This window comes from Macaca fascicularis, chromosome 20 (genome assembly GCF_037993035.2).
Source record: "Macaca fascicularis isolate 582-1 chromosome 20, T2T-MFA8v1.1".
Classification (NCBI taxonomy): domain Eukaryota; kingdom Metazoa; phylum Chordata; class Mammalia; order Primates; family Cercopithecidae; genus Macaca; species Macaca fascicularis.
Genome location: NC_088394.1, coordinates 63,811,202 through 63,828,567, shown reverse-complemented (window position 1 = coordinate 63,828,567; position 17,366 = coordinate 63,811,202). Strand labels below are relative to the sequence as shown.

The 17,366-nt window shown below is 47.5% G+C and overlaps 1 protein-coding gene across 9 annotated transcripts in view; it reads left to right on the top strand.

Annotated features, from left to right (window-relative positions):
- Positions 1-17,366, top strand: part of RANBP10 (RAN binding protein 10) — an 87,321-nt gene that overhangs the window by 26,944 nt on the left and 43,011 nt on the right. For 6 of the 9 annotated variants that reach the window (XR_012429022.1, XM_005592289.5, XM_074027395.1 and 3 more), the window contains exon 3: positions 9,015-9,067. The exons of the other annotated variants lie outside the window; for them this stretch is intronic. Coding sequence is in view for 1 of the 6 variants with exons in the window: in XM_005592289.5 (XP_005592346.1) it covers positions 9,015-9,067 (53 nt within the window). In the remaining 5 variants the exon portion in view is untranslated. The remainder of the gene's footprint in view (positions 1-9,014; positions 9,068-17,366) is intronic. 9 annotated transcript variants of the gene reach the window in all.

Here is a 17,366-nt window from a genome sequence, read left to right as displayed (position 1 = left end):
TGGCCTCCTTTCCTTACCAGATCCTGATGCTGGAAGATCCTCCAGTGTATGAATGAATGGACAAAGTGGGGTTATCCCGTCATCCACCTTCAGCCCCTGGCACTGCACCCAGGTGCTCCTTTGTCTGATCCTGTTGAATGGCTGCACTGGGGGCTCTCCAGCCTCATGGTAATAGCTGATAAAGCAGCCTCTGAGAGCACATGAGACATGCCAGTGGGCGTGTGGTGAACTCAGTGGTGGAGGTGAGATTGGAGTCTGGGATTGTCAACTGTATTTGCTCCATGGAGCAAATACATAGCATCAGTGCCAGGGCTAGAGAGCACAGCTGGAGAATGGCTGCTGCTAACTCTGGCTGAGCACTTTGGCTCTAGTATTTCCAAGTGGGTCTCAGAGAATTGACCTTGGTGCCTGGTTGTGCTGGGCAGTGTCTTGGGCTTCTCTAGCCCCTCCCCCACCCAATAAATTCACTGTGTTCTAGAGCGCACTTGCCTGTCTCCACATCATTCCACTGCTCCTGTCCTGCCCTTGTCAGCTTCCATGGGAATGACTCTGGAAGTGTCCAGTTTTGGTTCTTCGATCCATTTTTCAAATATCAGCTGTTTGATTAGCTGTGCCCTTTCTTTTTTTTAGAGACATAGGTGGTCTTGTTATGTTGCCTAGGCTGGTCTTGCACTCCTGGCATCCAGTGATCTTCCCGCCTTGGCCTCCCAAGTAGCTAGGATTATAGGCTGAAGCCACCATCCCCAGCTTAGCCCCTTCTGTGGCTTGCCATTTACCTCTCATGAAGTTCAGATTTCTTAAGCTAGCATGCAGGCTGTGCATGCACAGCCCATTTCCTGATCCAGCTGGGTCTGCCCAGACTGTAACCCTGTCACACAGAACTTCTCTTAGTTCCCTGACCATGTGGCTGCTTTCTTGCCTCTATGCCTTTTCACATTCTGCTGTGTTTTTTTGTTTATTTATTTGTTTTTTGAGACGGAGTCTCGCTTTGCCTCCAGGCTGGAGTGCAGTGGTGCAATCTTGGCTCACTGCAACCTCCGCCTCCCGGGTTCAAGTGATTCTCCTGCCTCAGCCTCCTGAGTAGCTGGGACTATAGGCACCCACCACCACGCGCGGGTAAATTTTGTATTTTTAGTAGAGATGGGGGTTTCGCTATGTTGGCCAGGATGGTCTCGATCTCTTGACCTCGTGATCCATCTGCCTCGGCCTCCCAAAGTGCTGGGATTACTGGCGTGAGCCAGTGTGCCTGGCCCACATTCTGCTGTTTCTGCGCGGACCATGATCCTCTTTCTCCTCTCATCTCCTTTACCAGGCCTTGGCTCAGCCTTCACTTCCTGAGGGAATTCCTGACTTTGAGTCAGCACACCTTGAGTCTCTGGCTTGCCCCGACTTGACATTAGAACTGTTGAAGGGCAAGGATTGAGCCCAGGCTCCCATCCATGTGTCCCCAGCACCATACTGGGTACAGGGGATTTTTGTTGATGACATGAGTGACTGGAAGAACCTCTATGAAAAGAAATTTATCACACCTGTTTTTACTGAATTATTCAACGTTAGCAAGGACCCAAGAGCTCCTGATAACTCAGCCATATTCAAGTGCCTCCAGAGATCAATAGAGGAAAGGCAGTGTCAGTGGCCTCCTATGGGGATTCTTCCTGTTCCATAGATGCAAAGATATTGTAGTATGTGTACAGGAGAACGAGTTTGAGGTTTTTGTTACGCCCTTTCCTTATTTTTTTGTCTCATTCTTGGCAGCTCAAAGGGTACAAAGTGGTATCTCGCTGTTTTTTGTTTTTGTTTTTTCCTTTGAGAGAACGTCTGGCTCTGTCTCCCGTGCTGGAGTGCGGTGGTGCCATCTTGGCTTGCTGCCACCTCCACCCACCCCAGGCTCAAGCCATCCTCCCACCTCAGCCTCCTGAGTAGGTGGGACTACAGGTGCGCACCACCATGTCTGGCTAATTTTTGTATTTTTGGTGGAGACAGGGTTTCACCATTTTGCCCAGGCTGGTCTCGAACTCCTGGTCTCAAACCATCAGCCCTCCTTGGCCTCCCAAAGTGCTGGGATTACAGTCATGAGCCACTGCGCCCAGACTATTTTTATTTTATTTTTCTTTTGACACAGTGTCTCACTTTGTCACCCAAGCTAGAGTGCAATGGCATGAGGCATTGCAGCCTTGACTTCGTGGGCCTCAAGCTGTGCTCCCACCTCAGCCTCTCAAGTAGCTGGGACTACAGACAAGTACCACCATGCCCAGCTGATTTTTATATTTCTTTCGTAGAGATGGGGTTTTGCCATGTTGCCCAGACTGGTCTTGAACTCCTGAGCTCAAGCAATCCACCTGCCTTTGTCTCCCAAAGTGCTAGGATTACAGGCATGAGCCACTGTGCCCGGCCTTATTGTAGTTTTGATTTGCATTTCTGTAATGATAGTGATGGTGAGCATCTTTTCAGGTGCTTGTTGGCCACGTGTACACCTTCTTTAGGGAAACATCTGCTCAAGGACTTTGCCCCTCTCATTTTTTAGAGACTAGGTTTTGCTGTGTTGCCCGGACTAGTCCCAAACTCCTGGGCTCAAGCAATCCTCCTGCCTCAGCCTCCCACATTGCTGAAACTACAGGTGTACACCACCGTTCCTAGCTAAAAGTTTTAAAGTTTGATGAAGTTTATCTATATTTTCTCTTATTGCCTGTGCTTTTGTCCAAGAAATTATTGCCAAATCCAATGTCATGAAGCTTTCTTTCTATGTCTTTTCCTGAGAGTTGAAGTTTTAGCTCTTATGATTAGGTCTTTGATCCATTTTGAGTTGATTTTTGTATATGGTATAATGTAAGCAAAAAACTTTCTTCTTCTTTTTTTGTTTTAGACAGAGTTTCATTCTTGGTGCCTGGGCTGGAGTGCAGTGGAACGATCTCGGCTTACTGCAACCTCCACCTCCTGGGTTCAAGTGATTCTCCTGCCTCAGCCTCCCAAGTAGCTGTGATTTCAGGCATGCGCCACCATACCCGGCTAATTTTGTATTTTTAGTAGAGACGGGGTTTCTCCATGTAGGTCAGGCTTGTCTTGAACTCCGACCTCAGGTGATCTGCCCACCTTGGCCTCCCAAAGTGCTGGGATTACAGGCATGAGCCACCACACCTGGCCAAAGTTTATTCTTTTGTTTGTGATTATCCAGATGTCCCAGCATTATTTGTTGAAAAAACTGTCATTTTCCCATCTAATGGTCTTGGCATCCTTGTTGAAATCAGCTGACGGTACCTGTGAGGGTTTCTTTCTGGGATCTCTATTCTATTCCTTGGACTGTATGTCTATCTTTATGCGAGTCTTACACCGATTTGATTATTGTAGCTTTGTAGTAAGTTTTGAAATCAGAAAGTGTAAGCCCTCCAACTTTGTTCGTTTTGAAGATTGTTTTGACTGTTTCTGTCCCTTGAGATTCCATATGGATTTTTCTATTTTTCTGAAAAACATCATTGGGATTTTGATAGGGATGGTCTTGAATCTGTGTATCACTTTGGGTAGTATTGACATCTCTTTTTTTTTTTTTTTTTTTGAGATGGAGTCTCGCTCTGTCGCCCAGGCTGGAGTGCAGTGGCCGGATCTCAGCTCACTGCAAGCTCCACCCCCTGGGTTTACGCCATTCTCCTGCCTCAGCCTCCCGAATAGCTGGGACTACAGGCGCCCACCACCTCGCCCGGCTAATTTTTTGTATTTTTTTAGGAGAGACGGGGTTTCACCGGGTTAGCCAGGATGGTCTCTATCTCCTGACCTCGTGATCCTTCCGTCTCGGCCTCCCAAAGTGCTGGGATTACAGGCTTGAGCCACCGCGCCCGGCCAAGTTTATTTACTTTTAATTATTTTATTCTTTTTTTTTTGGTGGGGGATGGAGTTTCGCTCTTGTCCCCCAGGCTAGAGTGCAGTGCTGTGATCTTGGCTCACTGCAACTTCCACCTCCCGGGTTCCAGCAATTCTGCCTCAGCCTCCCGAGTAGCTGGGATTATAGGCATGCGCCACCACACCTGGCTAATTTTTGTATTTTTAGTAAAGATGGGGTTTCACCATGTTGGTCAGGCTGGTCTTGAACTCCTGACCTCGTTATCCAGCCGCCTTGGCCTCCCAAAGTGCTAGGATTATAGGTGTGAGCCACCGTACCCAGCTTAAGTATTTTATTCTTTTGATGCTATTGGAAATGGAATTGTTTCTCAGTTTTTTTTGATTGTTCATCGTTAGTGTGTAGCAACACAACTGAAAAGTGAGAAATAGGGTAATTTATTAGTTCTTTTTTTTTCTCTTTCTTTTCTTTTTTTTTTTTTTTTTTTTTTTTTTTTTTTTTTTTTTTGAGGCAGGGTCTTGCTCTGTCACCCAGGCGGAGTACAGTGGCTTGATCTCTGCTCATTGCCACTTCTGCCCCCAGGTTCATGTGATTCTCCTGCCTTGGCCTCCTGAGTAGCTGGGATTACAGGCACGCGCCACCACGCCTGGCTAATTTTTGTATTTTTAATAGAGACGGGGTTTCACCATGTTGGGCAGGCTGATCTTGAACTCCTGACCTCAGGTGATCTGCCTGTCTTAGCCTCCCAAAGTGCTGGGATTACAGGCATGAGCCACCGCACCTAGCCCTGCACCTGGCCAATTCTAATTTTTTTTTTTTTTTTTTTGAGATGGAGTCTCACTCTGTCACCCAGGCTGGAGTGCAGTGGCGCCATCTCAGCTCACTGCAAGCTCCGCCTCCCGGGTTCATGCCATTCTCCTGCCTCAGCCTCACAAGTAGCTGGGACTACGGGAGCCTGCCACCACGCCTGGCAAATTTTTTGTATTTTTGGTAGAGACAGGGTTTCACCATGTTAGCCAGGATGGTCTCGATCTCCTGACCTCGTGATCTGCCCACCTCGGCCTCCCAAAGTGCTGGGATTACAGGCGTGAGCCACTGCGCCTGGCAAGTTTTTTGTTTTGTGCAATCTTTAGGGTTTCCCTTTCTTTTCTTTCCTGTTTTTTTTTTTGGAGACAGAGTCTCACTCTGTCACCCAGGCTGGAGTGCAGTGGCACAGTCTTGCTTACTGCAGTCTTGATCTCCTGTGCTCAGGTGCTCTTCCCACCTCAGTCTTCTAAGCAACTGGGATTACAGGTGCACTTCACCATGTGCACCAAATTTTTTGTATAGACAGGATATCGCTATGTTGCCCAGGCTGGTCTCGAACTCCTGGGCTCAAGCGATCCTCCTGCTTCGACCTCCCATAGTTCTAGGACTACAGGCATGAGCCACCGCACCCTGCAAGGTTTTCTACGTATGGGAACATGTCATCTGTGAACAGAGATAGTTTTACTTTCCAATTTGGATGTCTTTCATTCCTTTTTCTTGTCTGATTGCTTCACTAGAACTCCCAATACTGTCTTGAATAGAAGTAGTGAAAGCAGGCATCTTAGATGAAAGGCTTTCAGTCTTCCACCATTGAGTATGATGTTAGCTGTGGGTTTTTTTAAATTTATTTTTTGAGGCAGAGTCTCGCTTTCTCACCCTGGCTGAAGTGCAGTGACCTGATCTTGGCTCACTGCAACCTCTGCCTTCTGGGTTCAAGTGATTCTTCTGCCTCAGCCTCCCTGGTAGCTGGGGGATTACAGGCGTGTGCCAGCACACCCTGCTAATTTTTGTATTTTTAGTAGAGACGGTGTTTCACCATTTTGGCCAGTTTGGTCTCGAACTCCTGACCTCAAGTGATCCACCTGCCTCGGCTTCCCACAGTGCTGGGATTACAGGTGTGAGCCACTACACCTGACCAGGTTTTTCATATATGACCTTTGTTGTGTTAAGGTAGTTTTCTTTTATTCCCACTTTTTTGAGTGTTATTGACATGTAATTTAACATGCTATACAAGTCACCATTTAAAGTGTACAATTCAGTGTATTTTAATATATTCACAGAGTCTGCTTTGTTTCTCTCAGATTGGTTGGATGATAGTCTTCAAGTTTATGAAAAGTTTCTGGAAGACAGAAGAGTGCATTTTTTGGTAGCTTTAAAACACCATGCTTTTGGAAAAGACTTAATGTTACCCAGTATTTGAAGAGTAGGGGCTTATTCTCCTTGAACCCTGACTCAGCTGTGACCTCATTGGAGTATGCAACCTGGGCTCCTGTGGGGCTGCTCCCTGTGTCATTGACACGTGGAGGTGGAATGGTGCCCAAATGTGGGTGTCAGCTTCCTCTGGCTGCTATCCCCTTAGACAGTCCACTCAGATTCTCAACTTGAAGCAGGGGTTTGTACAGAGGCTTCCAGACCATCCACTAATAAACACCGTCTTACCTGTGGAACAGAGTCTGTAGGAAGGTGTTTAGGGCTAGCTGCTGGAGAATACAGAGACTTCTCCTATGGGGAGGACTAAGCAATTTGTGTTTTGAGCACAGGTGCTTTAGTGATTCCTCATTCCCATAGAATGTTGTGGAACGAGTTGCAGCGACCGAGCATAACTCTTCTTGAGTGACCTTTGACCTCCCCCTTTGCACATGTGCTCCAAACATAAACCCTTACCTAGTGTCAGGAAACCTGTGTGCCAGGGATGGGATGACATGTGGTGTTGGGCGTAGCCCCAGGCCCCTCTGAACAGGGCATGGTGAGTGGCTGTTGTCTAAGTCAAGGAAAGCCCTGGCTGTGTTGCACTTGTGCCTGTTGGACTGCTGACTGCAGGGCAGCTGGGGTCGTTTGCTGCTTGTTCAGCTGAGGTACTGAAGGAACGGAGACTGACTTTTAGCAGCCTCTGCCATGTAAAGTCAGGAAGCTGATTATTTGGGCTACAGTTTTTCTGGAAAAATGTTCAAGTTTTAATCTAATGGGAATTCTGCCAGCAGGCTAAGACACCTTCTGTTCCTGATGGTCCTTGAAGCTAGCCCCTCTGGCAGGAGGTGGCAGGCAGTTTGTGTGTTTCTGGGAATGACTGAGCAGTCCTGTCCAACTACAGGATATATTGGTTCATGTCTTTGACCTTTAAGGATCCAACTCTGTCTCAAATGCTGCTTAAAGCAGAAGACAAATTCCCTTTGAACCATGAAACTCCCTCTTTGAAGTGCTGTTCCTTTTGCTTTGCTCCTTTCCCTTCTCTACCTTTTTCCCTAAGCCATGTGGGCCAAGTTATCAGGGCCATATATTGAGTTGTATCCTTTCCTGGTTCCTGCCCAGCATGATTGGGATAGCTGGTTTCAGAGGAAAGTGAGTAGGTCAGAGCCTTCCCTCCCTGCCTGATCCTTTATTTGGGTAGTAGAGGCTGCTCCCCCAAATATAGTGGTGCAGCAACCCAGAGAAAGGCAAAAGGGCATTTACTGCCAATAAAGGACTGGCAGGGGCAGTATATTAAGCCTTTTTAATGTTACTATAAAGAAATACCTGAGACACGGTAATTTATAAAGAAAAGAGGTTTCATTGGCTCACAATTCTACAGGCTTTACAGGAAGCATGGTGCCGGCAAAGGCCTCAGAAACCTTACAATCACAGTGGATGGTGACTAGGAGCCAGCATGTCACATGGCAGAAACGGGAACAAGTTGCAGAGAGGTGCCATACTCTTTTAAACAACCAGAACTTGCAGGAACATAGAGAACTTGTTCATTACTGTGAGGACTGCCCCAAGACATTCATGAGGGATCTATCCCCATGATCTTAACACCTACCACCAGGCCCCACCTCCAGCCCTGGGGATTACATGTCTACATGAAATTTGGAGAGGACAAACATCGAAACCATATCATTCTACCCTGGGCCCCCAAATTTCATGTTTTTCTTACATTGCAAAATATAATCATGCCTTCCCAGTAGTCCCCCAGAGTATTAACTCGTTCCAGTGTTAACTTAAAAGTCCCAAGTCCAAAGGTAAGACGGTGTTTATTAGTAGATGGTCTGGGAGCCTCTGTACAAACCCCTGCCTCAACTTGAGAATCTGAGTGGACTGTCTAAGGGGAGAGCAGCCAGAGGAAGCTGACACCCACATTTGGGCGCCATTCCACCTCCATGTGTCAATGACACAGGGAGCAGCCCCACAGGAGCCCAGGTTGTGTACTCCACTGAGGTCACAGCTGAGTCAGGGTTCAAGGAGAATAAGCCCTCACTCTTCAAAGAGTGGGAGGAGTTAGGGGATCTCTCGGGGCCTCATATATCACTACTCTCAGCTTTGTGTGGTTTGGGAGGCCAATGTGAATGTATGTCGGGAAGGTAATTAATTTTGAGACCCAGAGAACAAGCTCTGTGTGAGCAGTCTTGATTGATGATCCTAGGTAGATCCAACATGGCTTTACTTTTTCCATGTCCTGGTCTTTGGTGCAAACTGGGTTGTCCCTGTGGAACGACCGTGCATTGCTCTGTCAAGCACTACCTTGGATTGAGATACTTCAGGCACATCTTAGGAATAGATTCTGGCCGGGCGCGGTGGCTCAAGCCTGTAATCCCAGCACTTTGGGAGGCCGAGACGGGTGGATCACGAGGTCAGGAGATCGAGACCATCCTGGCTAACATGGTGAAACCCCGTCTCTACTAAAAAATAACAAAAAACTAGCCGGGCGATGTGGCGGACGCCTGTAGTCCCAGCTACTCGGGAGGCTGAGGCAGGAGAATGGCGTGAACCCGGGAGGCGGAGCTTGCAGTGAGCTGAGATCCGGCCACTGCACTCCAGCCTGGGCGACAGAGCAAGACTCCGTCTCAAAAAAAAAAAAAAAAAGGAATAGATTCTGTGCCTTAGCTACATCCAGAACACCAAAGAACTGGAAACCGTGAATTCATGACACTGTCCTCTGAAACTGAAGCCAGTGGTTCACAGTGACACATACACACAACCTTCTGTTTCTCTAGCTGGGTGAGGCAGTAAGATGCTTTCCATTAGCAAATCGAAATGTCAGGTTTCTCCAAGAACCATTAGTATAAGAGCCTCTACATTCATTGCTTTTCTCATTTTTTTGTCTTTTACCAAGAAATATTTGAGAAGGGAGAAACATGAGCGTTTGCTAACCAAAAATTTTGTGTTTTTTTTTTTTTTTTTGAAGTTACATGGGAATAGGACTCTCGGCTCAAGGCGTCAACATGAACAGACTTCCTGGTGAGTCACTGTTGAAGAGAACATTTGTTCTGCTCTCCTGATCCAATTGGTGTTGAGAGTCATGGTGGTAGCAGAGAGGCTGGGGAGGACTTTGTTTGCTAGCTGCCTGCCTCAAGCCATGCCACTGGTTGGAGGATCCTGAAAGGTAGCCTTTGGGCCAGGATGGTGTGCATTTCCATTCCAAAAATTAATTGACAAGTGATTGTCATTAATGGAATTTGAACTGTTTGCCATCAAAGTCAACTGACCTGAGTTTGCTCCAGGTGGGGATACGCCTCAGTAGCCCTTGCTCCCATTGGCCTAGCTGAGCAGACTCAGGCATGTACTGGGAGGAAGACTGCTGCCAACCTTGGCTCCTTTGTTACTTCATCGTGTTAAAGATCAAAGTTTTTGTCTGGGCGCAGCGGCTCATGCCTGTAATCCCACTTTGGGAGGCTGAGGCGGGCGGATCATCTAAGGTCAGGAGTTTGAGACCAGCCTGGCCAACATGGTGAAACCCTGCCTCTGCTAAAAATAAGAAATTAGCTGGGGGTCGTGGCACATACCTGTAATCCCAGCTACTTGGGAGGTGGAGGCCGGAGAATTGCTTGAACCCGGGAGGTGGAGGTTGCAGTGAGCTGAGTGTGCCACTGCACTCCAGCCTGAGCGACAGAGTGAGACTCCATCTCAAAAAAAAAAAAAAAAAAAATCAAAGTTTTTAAGTGACCTCCCACGTAGAACATGATTAAAACAGTTTCTTACTTTTATTTTTTATTTTTTAATATATATATATTTTTGAGACAGGGTCTCACTCTGTAACCCAGGCTGGAGAGCAGTGGCTCAATCACAGTTTACTGCAGCTTCAACCTCCCAGACTGAGGTGATCCTCCCACCTCAGCCTTCCTAGTAGCTGGGATCATAGGAGCTCATCACCACGCCCAGCTAATTTTTTGTAATTTTTGTACAGACAGAGTTCTGCCATTGCCTAGGCTGGTCTTGAACTCCTGGGCTCAAGCCATCAGCCTGCCTCAGCCTCCCAAAGTTCTGGGATAACAGGAGTGAGCCACTGCACCCAGCCTTATTTTTATCATCTATTATTTTTCTTTTGAGACAGGGTCTCACTTTTCACCCAGGCTGGAGTGTAGTGGTGCAATGTTGGCACCACCTTCTTAACCTTCTGGTTGGCTCAACCTTCTGGGCTCAAGCGCTCCTCCCACCTCAGCCCCTCAAGTGGCTGGGATTATAGGCATGTGCTACCACACCTGGCTAATTTATAGGCCTGTGCTATCACACCTGGCTAATTTCAGCTATTTTCTGCCCAGCAGCTCGTACCTAGACCTGGACTGGCTGCAACTGGGGAGACAAAGCTTCTGCCATGAACTGATGGGTTCCAGAAAATGGTCTTAAGTCCGTTGGTCCCTTGAGTGGCAGAAGTGACATGATCCAGGCTTTCCTGACACTGTCATGGGGTCAGGAAAAGTCCTTGTGTTTTTTTTCCTGGCCTCCTCCTCTTTGTGCCTATGACACAGAGAAGGCAGCTGGCTTTTCCCAAACAGGGAGTAACACTCAGACCTTACATCTTTTCTGATCAATGTTTAATGTGAATCACTGATTTTTTTCTAGTGGGCTGATTTCAAATACTTTCAATCTAGGATGCTTAGGATTCAACTAATTGTCAGGAATCTTTTTTCCCCCTTTGATTAGTCTGAGTGAAAACTGGTTTTTCATTATTAATCAGAATGTGTGTGGCTGTGTTCTTTGTTATACGAGTGTCTGGCCTTGGCTAAGGAGATGTAGCTGTAGTATCTGTAGCTCTGCCTCTTAATGAACAGGAAAAATAATTTCCTGTCAAGTGCAAACTGATTCTTAATTTTGTTTGTTTGCTCTAGGTGTGCTCTTTCAACTTTTGCACTGAGTTGGTAGTGGAGAAGAGAGACTTTTATGAGCTTTTTTTTGTTTTGTTTTTGGAGACAAGGTCTCATTCTGCTGCCCAGGCTGGAGTGCAGTGGCATAATCATGGCTCACTGCAGTCTTGACCTCCCATGCTCAAGTGATTCTCCCACCTCATTCTCCCCTTTAGGTGGGGCTTACAGGTACAAGCCACCATACTCAGCTAATTTTTCTTTTTTTTTTTTTTTTTTTTTTTTTTTTTTTTGAGACGGAGTCTCATGCTGTTGCCCAGGCTGGAGTGCAGTGGCGCGATCTCAGCTCACTGCAAGCTCCGCCTCCCGGGTTCCCGCCATTCTCCTGCCTCAGCCTCCTGAGTGGCTGGGACTACAGGCGCCCGCCACCGCGCCCGGCTAATTTTTTGTATTTTTAGTAGAGACAGGGTTTCACTGTGGTCTCGATCTCCTGACCTTGTGATCCGCCCGAGACGGGGTCTCACTGTGTTGCCCCAACTGGTCTCAAACTCCTGCGTTCAAGCAGTCCTTCTGCCTCAGTCTCCCAAAATATTAGGAGTACAGGCATGAGCCAGCCTGCCTGGTAGGGGACTTTTTTTTTTTTCTTTTTTTTTTTTTTTTTTTTTTTTTGAGACGGAGTCTCGCTGTGTCTCCCAGGCTGGAGTGCAGTGGCGTGATCTCGGCTCACTGCAAGCTCCGCCTCCCGGGTTCATGCCATTCTCCCGCCTCAGCCTCCCGAGTAGCTGAGACTACAGGCGCCCGCCACCACGCCCGGCTAGTTTTTTGTATTTTTAGTAGAGACAGGGTTTCACCATGTTAGCCAGGATAGTCTCGATCTCCTGACCTCGTGATCCACCCGCCTCGGCCTCCCAAAGTGCTGGGATTACAGGCTTGAGCCACCGCGCCCGGCCTTTTTTTTTCTTTTTTTTTGAGGCAGGGTTTTGCTTCGTTTCCCAGGCTGGAGTGCAGTGGCGCAAACACTGCTCACTGCAGTCTCAACCTGCTGGGTTCAAGCGATCCTCCCACCTCAGCCTCCTGAGTAGCTGGAACTCTAGGTACATGCCACCACGCCCAGCTAGTTTTTTTCGTATTTTTAATAAAGACAGGGTTTCGCCAGGTTGCCCAGGCTCGTCTGGAACTCCTGAGCTTGAGCGGTTCACCCATCTTGGCATCCCAGAGTGCTGAGATTACAGGCATGAGCCACTGCTCCTGGCCGGAGACTCTTTAGGTGCCAATTTGGAATCATCTGTAGGATATATTGGGAAATTAAAAATATAAACCATGGAAATACATAATATGCTACCAACTGTGCAGAAAAAAGAGAAAACAAACATATCTGTATTTACTTGTACATGTATAGATCATCTTTGGAAAGCTACAGAAAAACTTGTAATATTGGCTGTTCCTTGGGAAGGGATGGGTGGCAGGAGCCAGGACTGAGAAAGAAAAATTTTGACTTTCGATCCTTTGGAATTTTCTTTCTTGTAAATATGTTATCTGTTTTAAAAATGTAAATGAAAGGCCGGGCGCGGTGGCTCAAGCCTGTAATCCCAGCACTTTGGGAGGCCGAGACGGGCGGATCACAAGGTCAGGAGATCGAGACCATCCTGGTGAACACAGTGAAACCCCGTCTCTACTAAAAATACATAAAAAACTAGCCGAGCGAGGTGGCGGGCGCCTGTAGTCCCAGCTACTCGGGAGGCTGAGGCAGGAGAATGGCGTGAACCCGGGAGGCGGAGCTTGCAGTGAGCTGAGATCCGGCCACTGCACTCCAGCCTGGGCGACAGAGCGAGCCTCTGTCTCAAAAAAAAAAAAAAAAAAAAAAAAAAAAAAAATGTAAATGAAATTAAAACAAAATAAACCGAAGCAAATGACTCTGTATTAGGAAACCCTCATGTTTGTCTTTTAGGTAGTCTTAGGATGTGGCTTGTTACGCCATGTGTTGGACTTAGTATTCTTTTCTTCATATGTTCTTTTTTTTTTTTTTTTTTAAGACAGGGTCTCACTTTGTCGCCCAGGCTGCAGTGCAGTGGTGCACACATGGCTCACTGCAGCCTCAACCTTGCAGGCTCAAGCGATTCTCCCGCCTAAGCCCCGCAAGTAGCTGGGACTACCAGCACGTGCCACCATGCTCAGCTAGTTTTTGTATTTTTTTTTTTTTTTTGAGACAGAGTCTTGCCCTGTCACCCAGGTTTTAGTGAAGTGGCGCGATCTTGGCTCACTGCAACCTCCACCTCCTGGGTTCAAGCGATTCTTGTGCCTCAGCCTCCCCAGTAGTTGGGATTACAGGCGCACACCACCACGCCCGGCTAATTTTTTGTATTTTTAGTAGAACGGGGTTTTGCCATGTTGCTAAGGCTGGTCTCGAACTCCTGAGCTCAGGCAATTTGCCTGCTCAGCCTCCCAAAGTGGTAAGATTACAGTGTGAGCCACCGCGCCCGGTTGTTTTTGTATTTTTTGTAGAGACAGGGTTTTGCCATGTTGCCCAGGCTGGTCTTTTTTTTTTTTTTGAGACGGAGTCTTGCTCTGTCCCCCAGGCTGGAGTGAAGTGACGCATCTCGGCTCACTGCAAGCTCTGCCTCCTGTGTTCTCGCCATTCTCCTGCCTCAGCCTCCCAAGTGTCTGGGACTGCAGGCGGCTGCCTCCATGCCCAGCTAATTTTTTGTATTTTTAGTAGAGATGGGGTTTCACCATGTTAGCCAGGATGGTCTCAATCTCCTGACCTCGTGATCCGCCCGCCTCAGCTTCCCAAAGTGCTGGGATTACAGGCATGAGCCACTGCGCCCAGCCTTCCCAGGCTGGTCTTGAACTGAGCTCAAGCAATCCACTCATCTCGGCCTCCCAAAGTGCTGGGATTACAAGTATGAGCCATCATGCCTGGCCGTATGTTCTTTTTTCTTTAGTAAAAACCCTTTTTTTTTTTCATGAGACAAGTCTTGCCCTGTTGCCCAGGCTGGAGTTCAGTGACATGATATGGTTCACTGCAACTTTGACCTCCCAGGCTTAAGTGATCCTCCCACCTTAGTCTCCTGAGTAGCTGGGACTACAGGTGCACACCACCATGCCTTTTTAATTTTTAAAAATTTTTTGTAGAGACAAGGTCTCCCTGTGTTGCCCAGGCAGGTCTCTAACTTCTGGACTCAAGCGATCGTCTCATCTAGGCCTCTCAAAGTACTGGGATTACAGGCATGAGTTACCGTGCCCGGCTTTTTTTTTTTTTTTTTTTTTTTTTTTTGAAACAGGGTCTCACTATCGCCCAGCTTGGAGTATAATGGAGTGGTCACGACTCACTGCAGCCCTGAGTTCCTAGGCTCAAATGATCTTCCTGCCTCAGCCTCCCAAGTAGATGGGAACTACAGGTGTATACCACCATGCCTGCCTAGTAAAAACTGTTTTTGTGTCACCCATTGAGTTTCAGATCCATGGAGTGGAGTAGACGAGGTGAGAGGTGTTCAGAGTCTGCTGGGCTGATCTGAGTCTCTTTGAGATGGGACCATATGGAGCCAGCCTAGTCTGTTTCCCTTTTTCACAATGTGAGACTTTTTAACCTCTCTGGGCTGGTCTGAGGCCAGCTACTGGTCATGTCCTTTGACATTGCTAATATAAAGCCGTAGGGAAATCTATTTTCCTCATGGGTGCACCTCTCTTTGGCAAGAGGAAGGGGCCTAAGTGTTCAGTAGATATTGCACTTGTCTTTGCTTCACTCTGCCTGCCAGCTCCTCAGGGTTTTCCTTCCTGCCATATCTGATCATCTCCCTGATTATCTTTAAGGTGGAAAGGAGGAATCACATTGCATCTAGATAGCCCTTCTCCCTGGGAAGGATGGATGCCCCTGGCTCTTCCAGAATATAGGGCTAGCCGAATGTCCGGACAGATCTAGCACGGGGCAGATGTAAGGTTGGAGTAGAGGGCACCCCTCTCAGGGGTGATAGTGGGCCTTTTTGTTAGTTTGTGTTCCTGTCAAGGAATACCTGAGGCTGGATCATTTATAAATAAAAAAATTTTATTTGGCTCATGATTCAGGGCTATACATGCCTAGCTCCAGCATCTGCTTCTGGTGAGGGCCTATGGAAGCTTAAAATTGTGGTGGAATGGAAGGGGAGCTGGTATATCACATGGCTAGAGGGAGCAATGTGGAGGCAGGAAGTACCAGCCTCGTTTTCAAACAACCAGATCTCACGTGAAATCATTACCGCTGGGAGGGCACCAAGCAATTCATGAGGGATGCCACCATAACCCAAACACCTCCCACTCACCAGGCTCCATTCCGTCATTGAGAATCACATTTCAACGGAGATTTGGTGGGGACAAACATCCCAACTGTATCAGCTTGCCATTATTCATTGCAATGCTGGGTTTTGAAGATCAGAATCCCTTTTGGTGCTTTCCACTTTCTGGGATCACTTTTTTATTTCTGGTGATGAGCATACATTCTGTAGAACTGAAAGCATCATCATTCATAAACAGAGATGAAGGTCCTGGTATTTTCGTGGGGAGGTGGGATGGAAGACGATAGCAGCTAAAGCCTTTCTGCCAGCCGCTGCTGATTTTCAAGAGGCCCTTGGTTGAGACGCAGGTCAATTGAATGGTTCAGATGTGTGGTTGGTAGGAGGGCAGTAGTGGTGGTGGCCTAGGCTGGGTCCAGACTTTGAGACTTCGGTGTTTGTTTGTTTCTTTGTTTATTTATTTATCTGAGACAGGGTCTTACTCTGTCTCCCAGACTAGTGCAGTGGCACAGTCACAGCTCACTGCAGCCTCAACTTCCTGGACCAAGTGCTCCTTCCACCTCAGCCTCCAAGTAGCTAGTACTACAGGCATGTGCCACCAGGCCCGACTTATTTATTTATTTATTTAGACGGAATATCACTCTGCTCCCCAGGCTGGAATGCAGTAGCGCTATCTCGGCTCACTGCAAGCACCGCCTCCCGAGTTCACGCCATTCTCCTGCCTCAGCCTCCTGAGTAGCTGAGACTACAGGCGCCCGCCACCACACCCGGCTACTTTTTGTATTTTTAGGAGAGACGGGGTTTCACTGTGTTAGCCAGGATGGGCTCAATCTCCTGACATCATGATCTGACCACCTCGGCCTCCCAAAGTGCTGGGACTACAGGCGTGAGCCACTGTACCTGGCCCAGACTAATTTATTTATTTATTTATTTTTGAGACAGAGTTTCACTCTTGCTGCCCAAGCTGAAGTGCAATGGCACAATCTCGGCTCACTGCAACCTCCGCCTCCCAGGTTCAAGCGGTTCTCCGCCTCCTCAGCCTCCCAAGTAGCTGGGATTACAGGCATGCGCCACCACACCCAGCTAATTTTGTATTTTTTGTAGAGACAGGATTTCTCCATGTTGGTCAGGCTGGTCTGGAACTCCCAACCTCAGGTGATTCACCCGCCTTGGCCTCCCAAAGTGCTGGGATTACAGGTGTGAGCCACTGTGCCCGGCTTATTTTTAAATTTTTAATTGATATGAGGTCTCACTGCATTGCCCAGGCTGGTCTCAAACTCCTGAACTCAAGCAATCTGCCCACCTTGGCCTTCCAAAGTGCCGGGATTACAGGTGTGAGCTACCATGCTTGGCCTGGTGTTAACTTTAAATGAGATATTTGAGGGTTGATGTATCCTCAGGCTTGCTTGCCGTCACTTGGGACTTCAGTTGCCTGCAGGTCAGTGTTACATTTATCCCCATTTGCCCCAAGGGTCTTTGTGCGCATTCATGAAGTGTGTGCACACCGAGATAAGTGTGGGCGTGTGTAATTGGCATAAACTCTTGCTGCCTATGTAAGTAGTCCATGCATGTGGAGCCATTTTGTATATGTGCACCATGTTTGAACAAACCTCCCTCCTAATTGGATATTTTTATTTGTCCGGAGGAGTTTACTTTTTTTTTTGATAAAGGGTCTTACTGTGTCACTAAGGGTGTAGTGGAGTGGCACGATCACAGCTCACTGCAGCCTGGACTTCCTGGCTCCCACAATCCCCTTTCCTCAGCCTCCCAAGTAATTGGGACTATAAGTGTGTACCACTACACCTGGCTAGTGAAAAACATTTTTTTTTTGTAAAGGTGGGGTTTCACTGTGTTGCCCAGGCTGGTCTTGAACTCCTGGGCTCAAGTGATTCTCCTGCCTCAGCCTCCCAAAGTGCTGGGTTTATAGGCATGAGCCACTACACCCACCTAAGTTTGCTGTTTTGACCGGTACTTACACATCTTTGTGCAAAGTCCTTGTTTTTGCTTCTTGTACTATTTTTGAGGGGTGTTAATGTTTTAATACAGTTAAGATGTTCAGGTTTATAGCCCTTACATTTTATTGGGCTAGACTATTTTGGGGTTTCATTAGCAACATGCCTGTTTCTTTGATGGGCCTATCAATCAGACTTTTATTAAATGTTCCAAAATGTTCTACTGGCATTTCAATTGATA